Source organism: Oryx dammah, unplaced genomic scaffold (assembly GCF_014754425.2).
Source record: "Oryx dammah isolate SB20612 unplaced genomic scaffold, SCBI_Odam_1.1 HiC_scaffold_19, whole genome shotgun sequence".
Taxonomy (NCBI): Eukaryota; Metazoa; Chordata; class Mammalia; order Artiodactyla; family Bovidae; genus Oryx; species Oryx dammah.
In genome coordinates this window covers 45,359,177-45,382,148 of record NW_024070203.1, presented here as the reverse complement: position 1 = coordinate 45,382,148, position 22,972 = coordinate 45,359,177, and the positions used below count along the sequence as shown (strand labels likewise).

At 43.0% G+C, this 22,972-nt stretch overlaps 1 protein-coding gene across 2 annotated transcripts in view; it reads right to left on the bottom strand.

Annotated features, from left to right (window-relative positions):
• SULF1 (sulfatase 1) overlaps positions 1 to 22,972 on the bottom strand; it is a 195,143-nt gene that overhangs the window by 43,810 nt on the left and 128,361 nt on the right. For both annotated transcript variants that reach the window (XM_040261350.1, XM_040261351.1), the window contains exons 6-12: positions 19,531 to 19,682; positions 17,015 to 17,184; positions 4,598 to 4,748; positions 3,501 to 3,676; positions 1,734 to 1,862; positions 1,407 to 1,463; positions 512 to 641 (exon numbers count right to left, since the gene is read on the bottom strand). In XM_040261350.1, coding sequence (XP_040117284.1) covers positions 512 to 641; positions 1,407 to 1,463; positions 1,734 to 1,862; positions 3,501 to 3,676; positions 4,598 to 4,748; positions 17,015 to 17,184; positions 19,531 to 19,682 — 965 coding nt within the window. The remainder of the gene's footprint in view (positions 1 to 511; positions 642 to 1,406; positions 1,464 to 1,733; positions 1,863 to 3,500; positions 3,677 to 4,597; positions 4,749 to 17,014; positions 17,185 to 19,530; positions 19,683 to 22,972) is intronic.

Genomic DNA, 22,972 nt, shown 5'->3' with positions numbered 1-22,972 from the left:
ACCTTGGTCACAGACTCTGTCCTTCTCTCTGGGTTAGATGACATCTGATCTTACTCCAGGGTGTGGAAACCCAGTCATGGCTTTTGGGGTGGTTTGCTGAGGCTCAGTATCTGCCCCAGATCTTGATTAAGCTATCTCTTGACATGTCCTGATGACCAGTTAAGAGGGGTGGGGTTTTCTCCTTAGATGCAAACAGTCTCTGAACTTTCTAACACAGAACTATCCATTTCCTAAGTCTGATATCTTCAACTGATGTTGGCTAACTAGGTGGATATTTAGAAATTTCACTAGAAGCACCATCTTTTTTAAATGGAGAAAGCCTAAGCAGTGATGAGGAGACCCAGCTGGGAACAGTCAGACATTGCTCAGTCAGTGGAAAGGGGTGAGCACTCCATGACGGCTATGAAAAGGTTACTTAAATATAAATGTACATTATCTGACATGTTGCAAGTCTTTACATTAGAAATGGAGAAGCAGATGCGTGAATGTGCAGAATTGCTGAATCACTCACCTGCCCGGGCTGTTCACAGGCTGTCTGGTACCTGGCTTGCTGGCACAGTTCTTTGACCCTCTCATATTTAGGCAAGTGATTAGACTGTTGGATATTCTTGTTTGATTCCTCTTTCTTACGTAGAAATTTCCTTTGACAGAAAAAGAAAAGCTTATGTGAGAAGTGATCTGAAATGACTTTCACTGTGACCTGCCTTTTTCTTTCTTCCCTGTCACATGACTCCACACTCTCCAAAAAGCAATAAATAGTTATCCAGTCTCTACCCACAGGAGCCCAACATTTCATGAGTCCTTTGGGAACATTACAACCTGGGAATTATGAAGACGGGAGATCAGGGAAGGAAAATCACTTTCTTCAAAATCTTCATTTCAAACCTTTGGGCATAAACGTTCCGCTTTATAGCGCTCAAAGTTCGTTTTTGTTAAAAGGCAGTGATAGAAATGTTTTTCTCTTGCCTAGGGTAAGCATTGAGAAAAACAAAGACAATGAACATTACAAATAGAAAGGAGAAACCCAGAAATGACTCTGGAACAGTTATTAATACAATCTCATCTATTTATCTATTCAAAACTAGGAAAGGCACATAAGGAAAAGAAGTGGAAGGGCATCAGGCAGAACCTGGGAGGGATAATCGAGAAAGTCAATTAACTGGTCCACTTAGGAACTGAGGTGGACACATGCCATGGGAATCCACAGCCTCATAAAGACTGTGCTCCCATCTTTGCAATTCTGACTCAGCCGTCATTATTCTGCTGGCCACAGGAGGATGAGTCTTATGACTAGGTTTACGAAATCCACACGCTTAGTAAACCAAAATAAGGGGGAAAACATTCCCAGCAGGGAGAGCTGCCCACAAAGACTCGTTCCCAGAAGCACCCCAGGAACCAATAATTACCCTCTTTCCACGAGGAATGTATCACGCCAAATTTTGACCTTCTTGTTTGTTCGAAACCTGGAAGCAAAGTAATAATATTTACTGTTGGCATTGGGACACTTTTCCAAACAGATCTGTGCTAACAGTTTATTTAAAGCAACACCCCTCGCTTCCCAAAGACCAGGACAGCATCTCCATCAACACGCCACTCACAAACAGCCAAGGAGGTGCTCAGTTCAGGGTGATCCCCGGGGGCGGAGGGTATTTTGCCTCCACTTCTGCTGGCTGCTGGCTGGCTCTGGGAGCTGGTGTGCTAGGGGTTGGCTGAGGGGAAGGAAACTGACGCACCTGTTACCTGGCTTTTCCTGGTCCAGAAGTTTGAGCACAGACTTGCCGTCTATGTCAGGAGGTGCGTCGAGCCCCGCGATGTCCAAGATGGTAGGGGCCAGGTCAATGTTTAGAACGATCTGTGGGACTCTGTAAAGGGACAAGATGGTCATGCCTGGGACCCAGCACCAGTGGAGGGCCCCACTAGGGCTTTTTTTTCCCATCCCAGTACTCCCTGGCCTTCACTGCTTCACAGCCTCTCATCTGGTTGCCTAGGAATGGCGGGAGGTGCCTGAGTGCTCAGCCACTGGGACCAAGAGAAAGACTGACTGTCACAGGGGTCAGGTTGGAGACAGGCTTGTCCCCCTGAACTCTGGCCACACCTCAGACAAATTGTGGCCTGATGTTTGGGTTTTGTAGGCTGTGTATATTTTTCTGAAACCTGAGAGTCCATCACTTCTCTGTTGAACTAGGGCTTTGAAATCAATCTTCTGAAAAAGGACACAAGGTTTTTATACTTGAATTCAATGCATGCTGCCTAGCCTTTCAAACATAAAGCCTTCCAACTCTAGATCCCACGCTTCCCCAGGAGTTTCCAGTGGTCTGCAGAGAGACAATGCATGTGTGCACCTGACCCCTGTGCACGTGTCGTCCAGTTGTGTCCAATTCTTTGTGACCCTGTGGACTGTAGCTCACCAGGCTCCTCTGTCCATGGGATTTTTCTCAGGCAAGAATACTGGAGTGAGTTGCCATTTCCTCTTCCAGGGGACCTTACTGAACCATGGATCGAACCTGCGTTTCCTGTGTCTCCTGCATTGCAGATGGATTCTTCACCTGCTGAGCCATCCGGGAAGCCCGGGAAAGACATAATAACATTCCCCAAAGAGGGCCTTATTGCCATCACTTCCTCCCCAGCATGCAATGGAATGCAGCAGCAGACAAGCCACGTAGATGAGACTCAGATTATCTGGCATCTGGGCCCCACTGCTGTCACATCCAGGATGGGGAAACTCTGAGAGAGGCGTGAGTACCCTGTCTGTGCAGCTTCTTCATTGTGAAATCAGAGGTCCAGACTGGATGCTCTTGAAGGGTCATCCCAGGTTTTGAATTCTACTTGCACTCTTTTCTTTCACTGTTTCCGTAACTGTTTCATGTAAAGGACTTCATTTTACATTACACATTCTGATGTGCTTGGCAGGGCATACAAAACCCATTTATGATGGGAATACTGACATGCAAAGGGATGCAGTGACTTAAGATGGAAGAAATGGAATTTCAGTCCTTCAGGCTTCTTTTCTTAAAATTCATTTAAAGTTCATTTAAATACATTTTAATTAAATAAAATGTATCTAAAATTATTTAAACTTTAAAGTTAACATTTAATTTTCTTTAAAAATTCTTCAGTAATAATTTTTTAAAAAAGCAACCAAGAGGATGGCACTGGTTATCATTTTAAAAAACGATTCAAAGAAGGTAAGGATGACATACCTAAAATCACATTCTATGTCTGTGTTCACAGTCTCATGGATTCTGGTCGGTTTGAGAGAGTTAATCATTGATACAGTTATTTTTCGTTTCTCTTGAAAGAGTAGACATTAGTTAATTTAGCATGTGGCAGGGCTGGGGGAGGGGTGGGGCAGGCGGGAGGTTTTGTCTTCTAAATTATGAACCTACACTCACCCTTTTTTGTTTGGACTAAGGGAAACCAGACCCTGAGATTGGTAATTGAATTATCTCAGACGTACACCAGCTATGACAGTTGAATGTTGGAAACAGAGAAATACATACATGGATCCTGGTTCTACACTTGGCCCACGAATAAAGAAAGGCACGCGGATATCAAAGTCATATGGCATGGATTTCCCCTTGACCAGTCCAAATTGCCCGATATGGTAACCGTGGTCGGCGGTATAGATGATGTAAGTGTTCTCCAGCTCACCCGTTTCCACAAGCATATTATATAGCTGAAACACAGCACAGACCTCAGTCAGAAACAATTGTGATGGCGTAAGATGGCAATAGTGCCGCCATGATCCCCCTCAAATCTTTTTTCCATTATTTTTAGAAGGCAAGAGTAGCTTTAATAGGGCTGACAAACATGTATGTTTGTACACATTTTTCAAGTTGCTTGCAATCCTGGAGGGAAAAAGTCTAGTAATACAGTTGATTCTTATATAATATATAACTTTTCTTAATCTGGCTTATTTTTGCCTATTTGAAAAAAAAACACAAAACAACCTCTACCATCAAACTTTAAGGTTTTACTTTGAAAAATCCATTTTAAAGCAAATTTGACTATCATCCCTCATATTTAGTTATCAAAGATTAAAAACAGGCTACCTCTGAGCCTGATCCAGTTACATCCAGCCTTTAGGAACGTCTTATTTGGTTTATGTTGTTTTAAAATTCAGGAAATTTCAAATAGAATTTCTGTATTTCTGGCTTCTTTTAAAAGTCAGAAGACTTAATACTGGATCCATATTTTCACATGACCCAAATTAGTTGAAGCTGAGTAGTTGTTCCTTGCTTTAGATGAGGGAGTTTAGATTTGACTTCACCATGATCCTCACCATGCCCCATCGCCTTATACTCGATCTGCTTTAGCTGTCTACACTATTTGCTTAATCCCGGAAGGTATTTGTGGTGATAACCCTTGATTTATGATGTCATGATTTGTATAATATCTCCTTTTTGCTACTGGCTCCACAAGAACCAAGCCTACAAAGAGAACAAGATGAGGGGGGGAATGATGAGTTCACAGAATACCCAGCCCCCACCCTCTCTCAAAATGAAAAACAACTACTACAAAAGCAGGGTTGGCAAGAATGCACCTACGCAAGGGGAGTGGACCAAAACCCATCCCTGGGGCAGGCTCATGGGCTTACCCTTTCCACAGAATCATCCACCGACATCAAAGTTTGAAGCCGTTTGCGATGTAGAACGTTTGTGAATTCCATGTGGATGGGCAGCATGGGTCCTGTGTACTGCATAATCCAGTGTTTGTCCATATTGGGCGCATAGTTATAACTAGGAGTTCTGCAAATATCCAGAAAGGAGTCTTACTATATATGCTTTTTATTCATTTAGAGAAATCGTTCATGTTAAACGTTGTGAAATAACCATTTAGGAAAGACTTCAGACACAGCTAAATAATTTTTCTCTCTGGTACATCTCTGTGTTTGTAAAGTGATTTCAAGTCTGCACCACCCCAGACCACATGAGTTCTCTGAAGGTGTGTGGGTTCAAACTTATAAAACCAAGACTGGCAGTGAAAATCTAATTAGTGCAAGTTCATTTAGGTTCATTGAATAAAATGTGTAAAAATACCTCGAGATGATTGTGGTCATGTTACAAATTTACAGATAAAACTCAGTAATGTAGAAGGGAATGTTCCCATGGTGATGTTAACTCATAAAATTTTACTGCTAATTAGGCTATTAAATATAGTCACTAATATGTTACGTGCAATGATGAAGAATCATAATTTCAACACATTTTATCTCTAGAATTTACTAGGATATTATACTGATTACTTACATATCCCACATTCAGATATCATCAATTTATTGGATTTGCTGGAATTACAAGCAAGTCTACTACAATATACATGTTTATCAGTAAAGCTGTTCATTATAGACAAATCAATATAGGTGCAGGCATAATTTTTGCTAACTATAGGGAAGTGGGTCTTATTGTTCTAAGACAGGTGGTTTGAGCCTATATTTAATCTATAGAGATCTAAGTGGTGCCCATACTTCCCTTTGGGGACCCATAAAGTACATCACCTTCTCTTTGAAGTCTTCCCCAACTCCCTGGATCTTATGATGCTGCCACTTCACACTCCCAAAGAACATATCTATGCCAGAATATATCTATGCTTTTCACACTGAGAATTGTTTTTCATTTGACCTCTCCATCAGAGTATATAATGTGTTTGAACTTTCTCCTTAGCTGATAAGCCTATGAAAGTCAGTCACTCAGTCATATCTGACTTTTTGAGACCCTATGGACTGTAGCCTACCAGACTCTTCTGTCCACGGAATTCTCCAGGCAAAAATACTGGAGTGGGTTGCCATTTCCTTTTCCAGGGGCTCTTCCTGATTCAGGGATTGAACCCAGGTCTCCTGCATTGCAAACAGGTTCTTTACTGTCTGAGCCACCAGGGAAGCCTATAAACATTGTTTAATAGTGAAAACTCAGTATTTACCATGGGTCAGGGACTGTGTTAAGTGTTTTGTTCACATCTACTCATTTAATTAGCTCAGCTCTTCTGGGAAATAGGTTTATCATTCCCATTTCACAGGTGAGAAAACCGAGGCTTAGCAAAGCTAACTTTCTCAGGTTAACAAAAGTAGCAAGGAATTGAACCAGGACTTGGTTCCAAAGCTCATTTGCTTTAACAAAATGAAGGGAAAGTAAAATGACAGGGGCTTCCTGCATCTAGAGTTGCTCTTTGTGTGAACCACAACTGTGCAAATAGCCAGTCTCTCAGAACAAGATAGTCTAGGCTGATAGAGGAATCTGATTACTGCTCTCCGTTCTGGGGAGACGCCTATCAGTGAAAGACGGTGGATAATGATGACTGCAGGAGATCCTGTGACATTGTTTACATCATAAAACTAGAGAAACAGTCAATCACTGTAAGCTGGTGAGTCCAGAAGCCTCGACCATGTTCCACTCGTTCCATCATGGAGCTAATTTCCTATCGAGGAAACTTGGAGTTTCTGAGCTGCATGACTGTACACAAGAACATGCGGCTCTGTATATGCCACCTGTTACTATACATTTTCTTCCACCAGTGGATTTGCAGTGCTTCTCTTTTAGTAGTTGAAAATGCTGTTTTAGTCTTCCTGTGCAGAAAGTTACCCTAATGATCTGTATGGATGCTGGCTGGTTAACGAATGCCAATTTAACACTAAGCACGGGAGAAACTGTCCCTAAAAGTGTACAAGTTATGCTGAGAGGTGTCAGTCAACTTTCTTTTAAAGAGACATATTTGTAGTTCAATTTGCTCACCTGCAAATGGGGATAAGAGCTTCTCATAAAAGTGTGTTTTGAGGAACAACAAATCTGACTAGGGACTTCCCTGGTGGTCTAGTGGTTAAGACTCAGTGCTTCTGATGCAGTGGGCGTGGGTTTGATCCCTGGTTGGGGAACTAAGATCCTACATGCTGCATGGTGCAGAGAAAAAAAAAATACTCAGCCTCTCACCCTCTAAAACCTCTAAACCTATCTATCTATCTATCATCTATCTCTTTAAAGTGCCCAGAACAAAGAAGTACCTGAGTTTCCTACATGAGCCAATAAACAAATGTATTCTATATAAGGATCTGGGTGGGAAAAAAATCCGTGACATTAAATAAACAAATTTTCAGATATCACTTGCCATTCTTTATCAGAGAAACTGGCAGCATGAACTTTCCTCTGCTTACCAAGCAGACAACCCATGAACCGAATGGTCCCATTTTTGGCCTGAAAGGTTCTTCGTATCTCAGATTGCACCACAGACCAAATGAGCCCTTGTATTTCAGAAGCCTGGGCAGTAGGAAAGGACTTAAGCCTGGGTTTCTTATTCTTAACGCAGCGTGTAACCTTACAAACAAGATTAGAGGAAGAGAGCGAAGAGGAGGAGGAGAGAAGGGGGAGCTTCTAAATCCCAGAGGAAAGAGATTTTCACTGTTGGGGGGAGTTTGAGGTCAGAGAAATAGAGCAAGCTGGTCACGAAAGGTCCTTCACCACTTACTGATACGTGCTCTGAAAAAGAATATGGCTATAAAAGATTACACGGGCTTTCTTCATAATACCTCACCAGCCTCCTCTTACTGCCTTTGATGTTGGTGTGCCTTAATTTAAAAATAAATCTAGTTGACTTTTTTTTTTTTAACCACAAAACCTCAAACACAAATAAAAATTACAATCGGGAGCCGAGAAGCAGGCTCATAGTGGGTAAATCGTATCTTCCACCGGTTACCTTCCAGTGCTTGGCACGGCTCCATCCACCTCGCCCTGAGGAACAGGGAAGCTCACAGCAAATTACAAGCCTCAAATTGGACTCCCAGATTTACAGAATGACATATGTTCAGTCTGGCTTTTATTAAAAGGGAGAGTTTGGGTCTATTGTCAAAGTTGTCCTTCCCCCATCCCATTTTTTTTCTTTTCTCTTAATTTCTGAATGTGGGAGATGACCACTCCCCCTCCAGCTCTGGGGACAAGATCCCAGGTGGAGTCTCAGCAGGAGGCGGGGGATAACCATTTGCCTTTTAGGGGAAGACAGGCTGCCACTGCTTCCCACAGAATAGCAGCTGTTCATGGGGCCTGCAGGTGGAAGGTCGGGGGTTGCTGGAATTGACAGTTGTTGAAAATTGATCTTTTGCCAAAGACCTGTGGGTGCCTCCCGCTGGTGTCTGCCAAATTCCTGGAAGATGCATTCTTCTGTCCCTCTGCCCTGTGATAATGAAGGCTTGCTGCCCTAAGAATCAACTTACAGTGATTCAGACAGAGCTGGGAGCTGTTGGCTGAAAACGCAAGACACAGAGAAGCAGGTGACAGTTTTAGGGAACGCTGGAAAACCACATATCCGATTGTTCCAGAATATTCTGGAATCAGACCTGAATTCTCAGCCCAGGACTGTTGCTTACTAGTGTGTGATCTGGAGCAACTTTTTTTTTCTCTTTAAGTCTGTGTTCCCATATATCTCTAATGGGAGCAAGAACTTCAAAGAGTTCTTGTGAGGCTTCACAGAGGATTCAGAGGACAAAACCTGGGGCCACTCATACCCATACTTATAGGAAGCTGGAAGAGAGCTTATCATGTCACAGCTCACTGATGGCTGAGGCAGCCCAGAGAGGGCAAGGCCTCTTACTGTAGTTCGTTGTTGAGTTGCTAAGTCACGTCTGACTTTTTGTGATCCCATGGACTGCAGCACTTTAGGCTTCCCTGTCCTTCAATATTTCCTGGAGTTTGCTCAAACTCATGTCCATTGAATTGATAATGCCATCCAACCATCTTATCCTCTGTTGCTCCCTTCTCCGCCTGCCTTCAATCTTTCCCAACATCAGGGTCTTTTCCAATGAGATGGTTTTTCGCATCAGGTGGACAAAGTATTGGAGCTTCAGCTTTAGCATCAGTCCTTCCAATGAACATTCAGGATTGATTTCCTTTAAGAGTAACTAGTTTAATCTCTTTGCTGTCCAAGGGACTCTCAAGAGTCTTCACCAGCACCACAATTCAGAAGCAACAATTTTTCAGCACTCAACCTTCTTTATGGTCCAACTCTCACATCCATACACGACTACTGGAAAAACCACAGCTTTGACTAAACGGACCTTTGTTAGCAATGTGATGTCTCTTCTTAATACGCTGCCTAGGTTTGTTATAGCTTTCTTTCCAAGGAGCAAGTGTTTTTTAATTTCATGGCTGCAGTCACCATCCACAGTGATTTTGAAGCCCAAGAAAATAAAATACTCCCATTTTACAAATGAGACAGTAAAGCATATGGAGGTGGGTCAGAAAGAACAGGTTGGGAACCCTGCTCCTTTCATGATGTCACACTGAACTGTCCTCTCCAACAAGCATCTCAAACTCCCATCATTAAAAGGAAAAGTGATCCATATATTTCTTCTATCAAAAGTAAGTCCTGGGACTTCCCTGGTGGTCCAGTGGTTAAGAATCCACTTTGCAATACAGGGAATGACTCAGGTTTGATCCCTGACAGGGGAACTAAGATCGCACACGCTACTGAGCAACTAAGCCCACGTGCCACAACTGGAGAGTCCGTGCACCGCACGAAGATACCATGTGCCGCAACTAAGACCTGATAGAGCCACAGAAATAAATCTTTAAAAAGTAAGTCCTAAAGTTCTCAGCTTTTATCCTGCTTATCCTGATTTAAAATATTAGCTGCTTCTGTTTCCCATTCAGATGCCTCCCACCAGCTGCTGTGTTCCTACGTTTGTTGCAAATACAGAATCAAGTCTGACCCTCCACAACACCCTGGAGACATTCGAAAAGGTAGAGAACGCGGACTCTTTGCTTGAAAATGGAGAGGACAAAGGATCAGATTGTCATAAAAAAGAAAAACCTCAAAAATTCACGTCAGAGTGTCAGCCATGTGTGTCTGGTCTGGTGAGGCTTTCTGTGTCTGTTCAGATACATGTTTGGCCCAGAACTGTGCTCTCCAGACCGTATACTCTTAGGAACGCACCTGTAACTCTCAACAGATGATTCCAATACTTATAAAAGGTGACCTTTCCCCAGCAAGGCTTCTCTGCACATTGCTTTTCTCTAGTCATCATTTGTTCAGCGTTACTGGTCAGCGCGGGCTTCCCTGGTGGCTCAGTGGTAAAGAATCTGCCTGCCAATGCAGGAGACATGGGTTGATCCCTGGTCTGGGAAGATCCCCTGGAGTAGGAAATGACAACCCACTCAAGCATTCTTACCTGAGGAACCCCATGAACAGAGGAGCCTGGTGGGCTACAGTCCATGAGGTTGCAAAGAGTTGGACGTGACTGAGCAACTGAACAAAAATACAGTTGCTCAGCACAGTAGCTCACGGACGGATCCCTCAGACCACTTCACTTGCATGTTCAGCTTTTGCCGTCAATGTCAGATTCTCCCCAGGCTTTGCTTTTCTTGCTAACATTGCTTATTGACATAACAAGGATAAGATTTCTCAAATCAATCATGTCCCCTTTCTTTTTGATGGGTGGACATTTTAGGAGAATAATTCTTAGTAGCACAGAAATAGTTTCAAGAAATGCATGTGTTGCATATTAAACCCATTCTCGGGGAAACACAAAGAACTTAGCAGTTCATTTGGTAACACTGGTGGCCTCTGCTGTCACCCCAAAGAAAATACATTTCGAGTATTTTATATTTGAACGTGTGTTTTCTTCATTTGCTATTAGTCTCATGGTGGTGGTGGCTTAGTTGCTAAGTCGTGTCCGACTGTTGGAATCCCATGGATTGTAGCCCGCCAGGCTCCTCTGTCCCTGGGACTTCCCAGGGAAGAATACTGGAGTGGACTGCCATTTCCTTTTCAAGGGGTCTTCCTGACCCAGAGATCAAATCCACATCTCCTCCACTGCAAGCAGTCTTCTGCACTGCAGGCAAATTCTTTACCACTGAGCCACCAGGGAAGCCACCCGTTTAGTATCATACAACAACAAAAATCCTAACACTTAATAGCCTTACTGGTAGCAGCATCATCACTCACTGAGAAACAGGTCTCAATTCCCAGAATAAGCTGGTTGTACAGATTCGAGAAGTACACACTCAAACTACTAAAAGATTTATACTATCACTAGGTACTCTTTAATTCATAAAACCAATTGTTCAACTACTTTCATACTATTTTTAAAAGGGTTTTAATGTCAGCTAGTTGGAAGGGTTAACATGTTGATGCATTTGCTAAACAAAAATGTATCATACGACTAAAGCAGCAGGAGCCGTGCCCACCAGGCAACGGGAGGTAGAGATGGATGGTTATGTCTTGCCTTTGGGAAAGAGATGTCTTGCCTTTGGGAAAGAGATGCCTTGCATAGCAGCAGGGTGTCATTCGTGTGGTGTTGAGTGTAGATATTCTGAAATTGTGTGACTGGACATCAAGGATCTGAGTAAACAGCCAGTGCAATGGGATATGTAGTAAATTACAGAGAGACGAATACAGAGGTAATGTGGGAAGTGTGTGTGTGTGAAGGTCACGCAGTCATGTCTGACTCTTTGCAACCCCATGGACTATACAGTCCATGGAATTCTCTAGTCCCAAATACTGGAGTGGGTAGCCTTTCTCTTCTCCAGGGAATCTTTCCAACCCAGGGATCAAACCCAGGTCTTCCGTACTACAGGAGGATTCTTTACCAGCTGAGCCACAAAGGGAGCAATTAATACTGCTCAAGTCAGAAATGTTTATGGAGGATTTAAAATTCTCTCCTCTTTGAAAGCATATCCTTTTATGTATTTATGGAAGAAATGAAGAGAGAATGTGCAAATTCTTTTTAAGGCAAAACATTTCTTTCCAACTTGAATTAATTTATTTGGCTGCATGACTCAGCGTGTGGGATCTTAGTTCCCTGACCAGGGATCAAACCTGCACCTCCTGACGTGGAAGCATGGGGTCTTAACCATTGGATTGCCAGGGAAGTCCTTTCTTTTCAACTTTAGATAACAAAGGTGTTTCAGAAATGTTGAGGCTTCCTTAGGGTAGTTGTCCCTTTGACATGCTGTGTCCATCCCAAACTCCATGATCAGAACAATTTCTGCAAGTTAGTTGATGTGGATTGTTCTACCTAAATTTTGATTTCACATGAACCTGTGTGTCTGTGTGTGTGTGTGTATGTACAGAGTCAAATGCATTTCCAGGGATAGAAAGAAAGAGCTGTTGAACTGGAACAAAATTTTTCTTTAATTTCATGGAGGCATGCTGCTGCTGCCGCTGCTGTGTCACTTCAGTCGTGTCTGACTCTATGTGACCCCATAGATGGCAGCCCACCCGGCTCTCCCGTTGCTGGGATTCTCCAGGCAAGAACACTGGAGTGGGTTGCCATTTCCTTCTCCAATGCATGAAAGTGAAAAGTGAAAGAGAAGTCGTTCAGTCGTGTCCGACTCTTAGCGACCCCATGGACTGCAGCCTACCAGGCTCCTCCGCTCATGGGATTTTCCAGGCAAGAGGACTAGAGTGGGTTGCCATTGCCTTCTCCGTCATGGAGGCATAGTTGGAAAAATGTCAAGGGATCCTCAGCATCTCACAGAATCATCAAGAAGGCAAATGTAATCTCTTTTCTCATCAGCTTTTGTCCACAGGTGAGTATTATCACATCACTGACGCCAGGAAAGAGAAATGCCACGAGGATGAGGCTTTAGCATTATTATGAGGATATGGGGGAGAGAATTTACTGGAACGTGCAGTAGAGTCTTAGTCATAGAGAAGGGCTTTGTGATAAGAATGATTATATGTATTATTATGATGGAGACTCCCTCAGATCTCTCAGAGGCCAGGAGTGACTGAGCCACTGTCTGATTAAACAGGGTCCCCCGTTCCATGTGGTCAGTAATCCGTTCTCTTTCTTGGTTGGCATAACCTCTAGCCTCAATATTGAACTGGCTTCCTTTCTTTGTTGGCGGCAGCAAACACCATGGAAACCTGATACATTCGCTTCAGGCAGTGGGGGTCAGATAGCTCTAACCCAAGGCGGATGAAAGACATCTGGATAATGCTTGACCACCAAGGAAGGCAACCTCAAGGAAAGTGCTCACATGGCTTGCATCCCCCTCCCCTGCCCCTGACGGGGCAGAACCTACAGCTTCTTGCTCTGTTTTCACAGGGCCTGCCAAATATCTCTGCAAAGCACTTAACTTCTTGCATCCCTTTGCTTGAATGCCTTGCTCATGTTCTCGCTAAGGAGACCAGCCATTCAGGAGCTCCCAGCGCCACAATGGAAAGCTTGTCTTCAATTTGTCTCACTGCTTTTGTGTGCAGCCTGAACTGTGAACCCGGGCAGTCACTCACAGCCTCAACAGAGATGCACATGGACTCTCTCCAGCCCCTTCCTCCTGCGGCAGCTTGGGAGACCTTGATGACAAAGATGCCCAGAATTCAACGCTTTCAAGGTCTGTGGGAAACACAGCGGATCTCCTCATTCTAGGGGCTCCAAAGCCCCGGGCTTAGCAGCAAACAGAAGCTGAACCACTCAACTCACTCTGTGAGTTTTCATTTTCTATGGCTAAGGGTGTTCTTCAAACTGCCAACAGCATGGTTTGCACCTGGCAAAGATAACACAGCCCAGGCTGGTGTTTCTCCTGTCTGTTTTTAGAATAGGCAGGGTGAGAGCCTCATCAATGCAGGTCTTAGCTCGTCAACAGACTTGTCAGGTCACAACGGACAAGAACCAGCTTGTTCTTTCCCTAGCTGCTTCCCCTTGAATGTTAAGTTGAAACCAAACAAAACAGCACCTTTTTGTAGGTCAAGAAAGATCAAATCCAGAAAAAAAGTTTGTTTTTTTTTTTTAATGGTTCATCTCAATAGGAAGGATCACGGAGAATTAGTACCTATGAAGTGGCTTCTGTGTTCCAGGTCCAAGGTGGGGTCTCTTTTAATTGTCATTCACGACATCATGCCAAGTTGCTGGTAATTACTCCCATTTTACTGATGAGACAACGGAGGTTCTGAGAGGTGAAAGGTACTGCCTAAAGGTCAGCAAGGACCACTGAGATAGGAACCAGTGCTTATTTGCCTCCAAGGCCTGAGAGCTCTTCACTCTGCCAAGGTGTGGATTCAGCTATATAGAATCACTAGTAAGGCTCACAGGGCTTCCCAGGGTGGCGCTAGTGGTAAAGAATCCACCTGCCAATGCAGGAGGCGCAAGAGACACAGGTTTGATCCCTGGGTCGGGAAGATATCCTGGAGTAGGAACAGGAGACCCACTCCTGTACTCTTGCAGGAAAAATTCCATGGACAGAGGAGCCTGGTGGGGTACAGTCCATGGGGCTGGAAAGAGTCAGACACGACTGAGCCCTGAGCACACGTAAGGCACACAGGTGGTTCATCTGAACTAAAAAGGAATAGCGAAAACTTCGCATATAAAAACGGTCAAGTCACATATGATGTCTACCTTGACTAAACAGTCTCCAGGGACTGTGTTTACAGCTACGTACAAATTCACTCAAGTTCTCAATACCCTGCAGGTTTCTCTCTCTAGCTTTATCTCTGCTTCCTTGGTCACGTCTTAGCCTCATGGCGACCACTTTTCCTGAAATCATCTATTCAATCTCTATCAGCTGCAGAAACATTGCCCATCCTTTGCAGTCCACTTAGCCTGCCTCCTAGGCCCTATAGTTCTCCTGGTTCTTCTAAAAGATGTGTATGCATCCTCTTCCAAACTTTCACAGACCCTGGGCTCCCTGCTCTAGCACTTGCTTCTGAGCCTGCTGCTGACAAGGCTCTTTGATAAGGCTCTCTGTCTGTCTTCCTCCTTGAGCAAGAGCCCAGAACAAACTTATTCTGTAAAGAATCATTCAGTAAATAGTTTAGGCACTGCAGGCTGAATGGCATCTGCCACAGCTACCCAACTCCACTGTTGTATTGCTAAAGCAGGCACAGATAATACCTAAATGAATGAGCATGGCTGTGTTTCAATAAAACTTTATTTATAAAAATTGGTAGCAAGTCAGAAATGGCCCCCATGTGCTGATCTCTGTCCTAGTTCATTGGTTCTAGAATGAGCAATTGTGTCTTTTTTTTTTTTTAAATGAAGATTATTTTATGTTTATTTGACTGCACCAGGAAGTCTTAGTTGTGGCATGTGAACTCTTAGTTGTTACATGCAGGATCCAGTTCCCCGACCAGGGATTGAACCTAGGCCCCCTGCATTGGGTGGGTGGAGTGTTAGCCACTGGACCACCAGGGAAGTCCCAGCAATTGTGTCTTCCTTGCGCCTATATCCCTGCTGTGCTGTACAGTGTCACAGGTCGCACTCATAAATATTTGTGGAATGAAACAGAATTTAATCAGAGATGCTTTTTCTTTTTTTTTTTTTAAAGCTATTGTTGAAGCCCCGAGAACTCTGCAGATTTCTCTCATCCTGCACTGCTGTCTGTGCACACTGCTGAGCTGTCAGAACCTTTTGACCTGTGGCTGATTTTCCTGTAGGCTCAGGACCTTGCCCTGAAGCTTCAAAGGCAAGCTGACTTCTAAGGAGCCATAAAACACATTTTGTCAACTTCTTGTCCTCAAACTCCCGGGAAAACAGCAGTGAGGTTTACAGTTGTGGAAAATCACCTTAGGCTGGGATTCTGCTAATGCAACAAAGAAAGCAATTTCTGACTCAAAGAAAAGGAAAAGGTGAGTCCCAGGGCATGGAAGAAATCTGCAAAGACCTATTTCTTTTACTGAACCAGCAGGTTACTGAATCTGCAAGAGATGCCTAATGAAGAGTCACTAGTCCCTGGTGGGCGTCAATCATGAATTTAGCTGCATAATTATACATAGGGTAGAGGGTCTTGAATATTCATCCACAGGGTTGATTCCAAAACACAATGGATCATCCAGACCCTATGCCTCAGTTGCTGGGGCAGCTTTCTTTGTCGACAATATCTTATGCACCAAAACACTTCCATCCTCCAAGTTCCTGGGCATGCTCAGTAGGACACTCACCTGGCTTCATTTATGTATTGTTAGTTCCCATCTTTTCTTCTTTCTAAGTCACTTGATATGATAGAGAGGATCTAAGTACCACTGATGAGGAGCCATAAGTTTATTAGTTATAATAAGAAAAAAAATATGAATAAAAAGTTTTCCAGGGATATGTTATGCCAGCAACTAGAATGCCTTCAGTAGTTACTTCTCTCTTTTCATAAGGAAGTATATTTAATCTTTATTTTTTTTCCCCATCTGGGATCATAGCTTTAAGATCAGCGTGGCTGAAGAGGGATAATACTTGAGCACAAATAGATTAAGAATGAATTCTGGAGGTTTAGTGATGAAGGAAACGTATCACTTTCCTACTCTTCTCATGGTTAAACTTTCAGCCCATTGCCCTGCATGGAGGACTGCATATCATTGCAATGGATAAGAAGAAAGGGTGAGGAGAGAGTGGAAAGACAAAATCACATTCTTCGCTGCCTAAGTATCCAGACTTACTACACTCGTCTCGTGAGAATGGTCAGCTTAATACAGCTCTCTGTTCTCTGTCTTATCACCATAAGCCATCAGCCTCTCCTCTGGGCCTCCCAAGCCCCTCCCCAAGGCTCCTGCCTCTCAAAAAGAAACATCAGGTTATTTTAAAGCCGTGACCTGAGACAGCCTCTAAGGCAAGCCCTCTGCAGCTGCCTCTGCAGCAATTCTAATCAGACATCTGTGGCAAAGCTGCGACAGCCCAAGCCCAGGAAATTCACCCAGGTCTCTATAACCAGACTAGGGGGGTCACCACCACTCTGCTGCTATAAGAAACATACTGTTTGATCATTATTATTATTAGGTCACATTGATGAATATTATTTGAGACAACTGAAGGAAGCCCTTGGTCAAAATCACCCCCCAGTCACCCCATGTGCTTCTCTCTCTGTTCATTCTGTTGTTCTTGTTGTTGTTCAGTTACTTACGATGTTGGAGATGTGATTCGTAATCAAACCACCTCAGCAAGCCCCTGAGTTCAGGGCCTGCCTGATCTGTGGTCTCGGGGCAGAAGCCCCATTCCTGCCTTGTGGAGATGCCACGTGGAAAGAAATGGGGTGCAGGGGAGGAGACGGGTGGGGAGCAAAGGAAAGGCTAGAGATCAGCAGGTCCCAGAGTTGAGGTTGTTACTCACATGTGTTGGGAAGCATTGGGGTACAGTTCTGAAAACTGTGGGGCCGAGTCCTCGGGGCCGTGGGGTGCCGCGTGGCTGATCACCATCATAATGGGCCTATGGGGATACATTCTCTTAGACATTTTGAAGTAATTAATGCTCTCGTTAGTGATTAAGTCTGTGAAGTAGTCCTGAAACATACATTTGACACAAAACAAAAATTACAAAAGGTGACATTCATCAGATCACATTTGAATACTGCTTTCCCTCAGAAGCAACTCACTGAATGAGGAGGTAAGATCTTAAGCACGAAGAGAAACTGTACTTCCCAAGGAGAAAAACATCTTCCAGAAACAGAGATCAGTTGCCAGTTACTTTCTAGGGTTGTTAGCACAGTAACACACACAAACATCTTTTTAAAAGTAATGTACAATTTAAGAATTAGGGGGAAAAAATAAAAAGTCAAGTCCTGTTTTCCCAAGATAATGATCAGATCTGGCAATAAAAATGCTATAGCACATGAAACACCGGATACATATTTCATTCCCAGGTTTCACTGATGTAATTCGTTGACAAAAAAATTTAATTGCTTCAAGGACAGGAAATACCCACGCCCACTACAAATTCACAGTTGCAGACACACATACAGACACGCACATGCATACACACATACATGCATAAATGCACACACACAAAAAATCTTTTCGTGAAATTAAAAATTCACCTGTTAGAATTATATAATGATTGCCAACGAAAGTCATGACCCAAATCTGGATGCACAGGGAAAAGGGGCAATTTTCTATAAATTAGTTTATCTGAAACACTCAATATGGGGAGCAGTTGATTTCCTCCAGATTACAACTCTGTTAATTGCACAACTAAAATGATCCGGCTGTTGGGATTAGAGCCTGACTTGTTAATAGAACAATTTAATCTATAATCCAAGGGGCTGATGCAAGACTATAAGGAGGAGCGGGGGGAAGAGATGGAATGAAAAAGAAAAGATGAAAACTGAAAACACCTGCTTCCTCTAAGTGCATATCATTGGCCTGGAACTCCAGTATAAAGTTTATTCAGAAAGCTCTCAGGCAATGTGCACTGTCAGAGGCTTCTAGGCATGACTAATCGCATGTAGATTCAAGGACCAGAACAGCTGCAAAAGCCATGCCCAAGGGATCAAGTCTATGTCACATGTCCTTCTTAGGACAAACCCACAGGCTATCACCTCCTTCCATGGAAGTGTCTGTTTCATTCCTTTCCTCTCTTTCTAAAAAAAAGATCTATATTCTTTTTGACACAGTTGTCTTTGTCACTTAATCAGCTGCGATAACGGGCAAGATACGCTGATTTAGTCTTTGGAGGGAATCTTGATTACTTTGCTCTCCTTAGGACAACAGGGAAAGAAAGGTTAATAGCTTGAACAAGGAGCATGACAAGTATCCCCACAGATAAAAAACGGGAGCAGTGACAATTAGTGCACTTTGTAGGGCATTGCTCAAACCTGCCTCCAAGGTTTCTGCCAGCTCCAAACTCTGATGAGTTTGGAAACCTATTAGCAATGTTTGTGAATTCATTTGCATGCATTGTTTTCTGGAGGGTATGAAAGGAGAGTTACACTTTATCTCCCCTGCCAAGTCCCTTGAGCTCAAATCAGGCCAAGCACAAGGATAGCGATGTGCCAAAATTAGATCAAGTCTCCTCTTTCTGATTTCTACCAATGGCTTTTTCACAGAGATCTATGCTAGTTGGAGCAGATTCTCAGCTTCTTTTAGATAAATGAGGAAGAGATGGACATGGTTAGGAGGGAAGAGGGTATTTTAGGCTAATTAGCAGGCTAAATTTAAAGATGTTTCCCCCTCCGCTCCTGCGATCTGGAAATCGTTTTAAGTTGGCAATCACAAAAGCTGTGTAGATTTTAAAAAGTCTAATCTGGGATCCATTTGTTAGAGAACTCTGGGACCTGTTCACTTCAGTTTCTATGAACTGATTTGGAAATTCTAGGACTGACTGCCTTACAGACTTTTGTGGACTCTAGCTGTCATGGGCAGGTATCCTTGTCAATATCAAAGTGTGGTAAAAGCAAAGAATGTGGTTTCCCAACTTTTTGAGTCTTGCACTTGTCTTTTCTTATTCTTACATCTAAATCTGAAGCCACAGACAGAATATACTCTCACCCTAATGAAAAGCAAAACAGTACAAGATGAACATCTGATTATGTGGACAAGTCTTCCAGAGGGAGGGAAACCAAAAATTATCACATGACAGAGTGGAGGCATTTATGATTTTTTTGATAATACTTTCATCAAAGGCTGATTGCCTTTCATCCTAATGAGGGGGGGAAAAAACCCACTATTCAAAGTCAGTGTTCCCTGAGAGCCTTTTTCTTGCCTGGAGTTTAAAATTATCTTAAAATTTCTCATTCTAAAACTGTGAGAACATAGAAAGCCAATCTCGTGGATAGGCTAACATACTGAAAATGACTTTCTCCCATTATGCATGAAGTAAATTGATGCAGTGTAAAAGTGCCTGAAAATTACCTTCGCATAATCAAATCCATGCTTTTCTTTGATGCCATTGCGACAAACAGTGTAATTATAGAAACGAGAATTCTTGATTAATCCAAGCCATTCTCGCCACCCAGGAGGGATGTAGCTGCCATTATATTCATTGAGGTATTTTCCAAAAAAGGCTGCAAGGGGGAAAGAAGGATTATTTTTTCATATGAAATGATCAGTCATAACTAAATGCATCAACATGAAATTACGTCTTGAAAAAAAGACAGTGAAACAAAAGTTAACCTAGGTAACAGTGGATGCCAAGGTAACATTCACATAATACTCTGATTCTTTGGCAAAGTGACCCACATATATTTTCCTTTTGAATAAATAAGAATAGTGCCTAGGTACATGGATAGTTTATATAAATAAAGTATAGTTTAATAAAATCACCATCAGGTTCATGATACTTTGAATGTATTTTTTTTTTTGTGATCCTTCCAGGATAAAAGCAGAATGAATCTTTTTGTTAAGTTTATATAATAATCAGAGAAGTAGCTAGCGTGAGATGTGGAGTACTGAAAGTTGTCTTTGGGGTAAGTTTTCCAACATATTGCTTGAAAGTTGTGAATTACAAAAACATTATTGAAAAACTTGTCCTTGTTTTTGCCTATCAGGACAGTACGTATTTTCCGCATCAAAGAACCTTCATAAACTCAGTTTCTATGGGATGTGGTCAGTGCCTTTAGGTCACATGGACTTTATGTCATCTTGTTTGCATTGTGTATATTTTACAAATGTGTGCTTATTACTGATAATCAAAAATTCTAGCAACATGTCGTTACAACGTTGATGACTAATTTTCATAGAATTACAGTAAAACAGAAGAGTTGATATATGTGCTACAAAAACACCACTGCTCAACCAGATGCCTTCCATGTCAAACCCACTTTCTGGCTTCATTACAGATGCCTCCACTTACATACATCAAGAAAGTTCTTAGCTGACAGGCTCAGAATGATGAAAACAGATCCTGGAATCCAGGCACTTTACTGGTATTGCTCTTAAAGCACATGTTTCTGAATCTCAAACTTATCCAACATATTTCATTCCTGGGTCTTTATGGAATCTCTGTTTAGCTTGATTTTATCTTTGATATATAACCACCAGTAGAATATCTCCATCTGAATGTTTTTCTTGCTCCTAATGCAATCATCCAGAATGGAATGAATAAATTTCCCTTGCACATGTACTTCTTTAGAAAGCCTTTAATTCTCGGAGTGGCATCATCACTCACCAGGTGTGGCCACCCAGCGCTTTCCCTGCCTCACCTACCCCTTCGCTCACCTTGCTATGCAGCAGCTGCTGTCTGTAGGCTCTAAGTGGGTCAGAGCTCTGGGACCTCTCACTCTTTCTCTGACTTGACACCCCTCCTGGGGGCCCACAGATTCCTGACCATCTCTCCTATGCATGCTCCAAGGTCTTTCCACTCTCACCATCAGCTTCCTGAAGACCAGCTCAGGTCACACCACCTTCTCGCAATCTTGGATGAAGAATCACAGTGAGTTTAACAGCTTGCCATCCAAGGCCTTCCTTTTGTCTGGACAAAATCCCTCTCTTTCCAACCCCAACCCCATCTTACACATCTCTGTGATGCGTACCTCTCTCCAGCAACTGTGTTGCCTCTAGGTGTTCTGGTTTCCACCTCTCCACCTTTGCCTGTGCTGTTCTCTTGGTCTCCCTCTCTATGCATCAGGCCAGAACAGATGCCATTTCACTCCCAGGCTTTGCGCTGATTCCATAGGACTTTATCTCTGTGGTTCTGATGTCACATTCTCATCCTTCCTTGTGGAACAGTTATGTTCACGTATAAGCCTAATCTCCCTTATGTTGTTTAGTCGCTAAGTCAAGTCTGAATCTTTTGTGACCCTGTGGATTGTAGCTTACCAGGCTGCTCTGTCCATGGGATTTCCCAGGCAAGAATACTGGAGTGGGGTGCCATTTCCTCCTCCAGGGGATCTTCCCAACCCACACTGCAGGCAGATTATTTACTGCTAAGCCACTGGGGAAGCCAATATCCCTTATACTGTAAGGTTTTTTTCAGACAAACACTGCCTTGATCTCATCTGTGTGCACTCTCCTCCCATCCTAGCATGTAGTCTAGGGGCTCCATTAATTTTAGTTTCTTAAACTGGGGTTCATGGACCCCCACATATTCTTGGAACTCTACAAGTTCTGGACTTGTTAAATTTTGTGTGTTCAATTGAGTTATGATTTTTCAAAAAAGCTAATTTGGTCAAAATATTTTCATAGAGTAGAGCCTCAGAGGCACAAAAGTTGATACTTCTCTTTGGATTTATTTTTTTTGAAGAGTTGACTCAAGTCTGAGGAACACAGCAATGTTTGTTTACTTGCTGAATTAATGTTTATACATTGAATCTGCAAATGACTGAATAAATCAGGTGATCCCTTAGCCAAACATCCACAGCTTGAGAATTCTGCCAGGGCCCCTCAGCAGACAGACAGGCATGGAACAAAGTGTCAGAGGATCTCATGTCAGCGGTGACTCAGGATTTCCCTCTGAACTTCCTATGAGCTGTAGGAATTCTAACGAGATGTTCTCATCTTCAGAGACTCACCACCTTCTCACAGTGAACCACAGATGATTTTCCTTTCTGACAAAATGCAACGGGACTTAAGAGTCCCAGGAAGCAGACCAAGGCCACACCCCACCAGCATGACTTCAGAACGGGATTGTTTCCAGAAGCCTTTCACTTGATAATCAAGAGCCTAGCTCTTTCCCCTGGCCTGCTCCTCATCCTCAGGGTTTCCCCCCACCCCCCCACTTTTCCCTCTTTTTATAAAAGATCATAGTGGTTAGGAATATAAAGCCTGGGGCCAGCCTGCCTGGGTTCAAATCCTGGTTCTGTTACTTTCTAATTACATGTCCAGAGGTGATTTACTTAACCTCTACTTCCAATTTTCTTGTTGGAAAACCATGAAGAAGATGATGATAATAGTGGAAGGGATATTGTGAGAATGAAAATGAATTAATACATATGTAAAGCACTGAAAACAGTACCTGGTACATAATGAAGGCTTATTAAGTACTGCCACTGCTGGTACTGGGTTGGCCAAAAAGTTTGTTCAGGTTTTTCTACATCTTATGAACCTTTTGGCCAACCCAACATTATGATTTTTGTTTGTTGTTTAGTCAGTAAGTCATGTCTGACTCTTTTTGATCCCATGGACTGTAGCTGGCTAGGCTTCTCTGTCCATGGAATTCCCCAGGCAAGGATACCAGAGTGGGTTGCCCTTTCCTCCTCCAGGGGAATCCTCCTAACTCAGGGATAGAACCCAATTCTCCTGCATTGGCAGGCAGATTCTTTACCATTGAGCTACCTGGGTAGCCCTAATATTATGATTACCATCACCATGATCATTAGCTTTTCAACTCTGGGTTCTGATTTAAATAACTTACCCT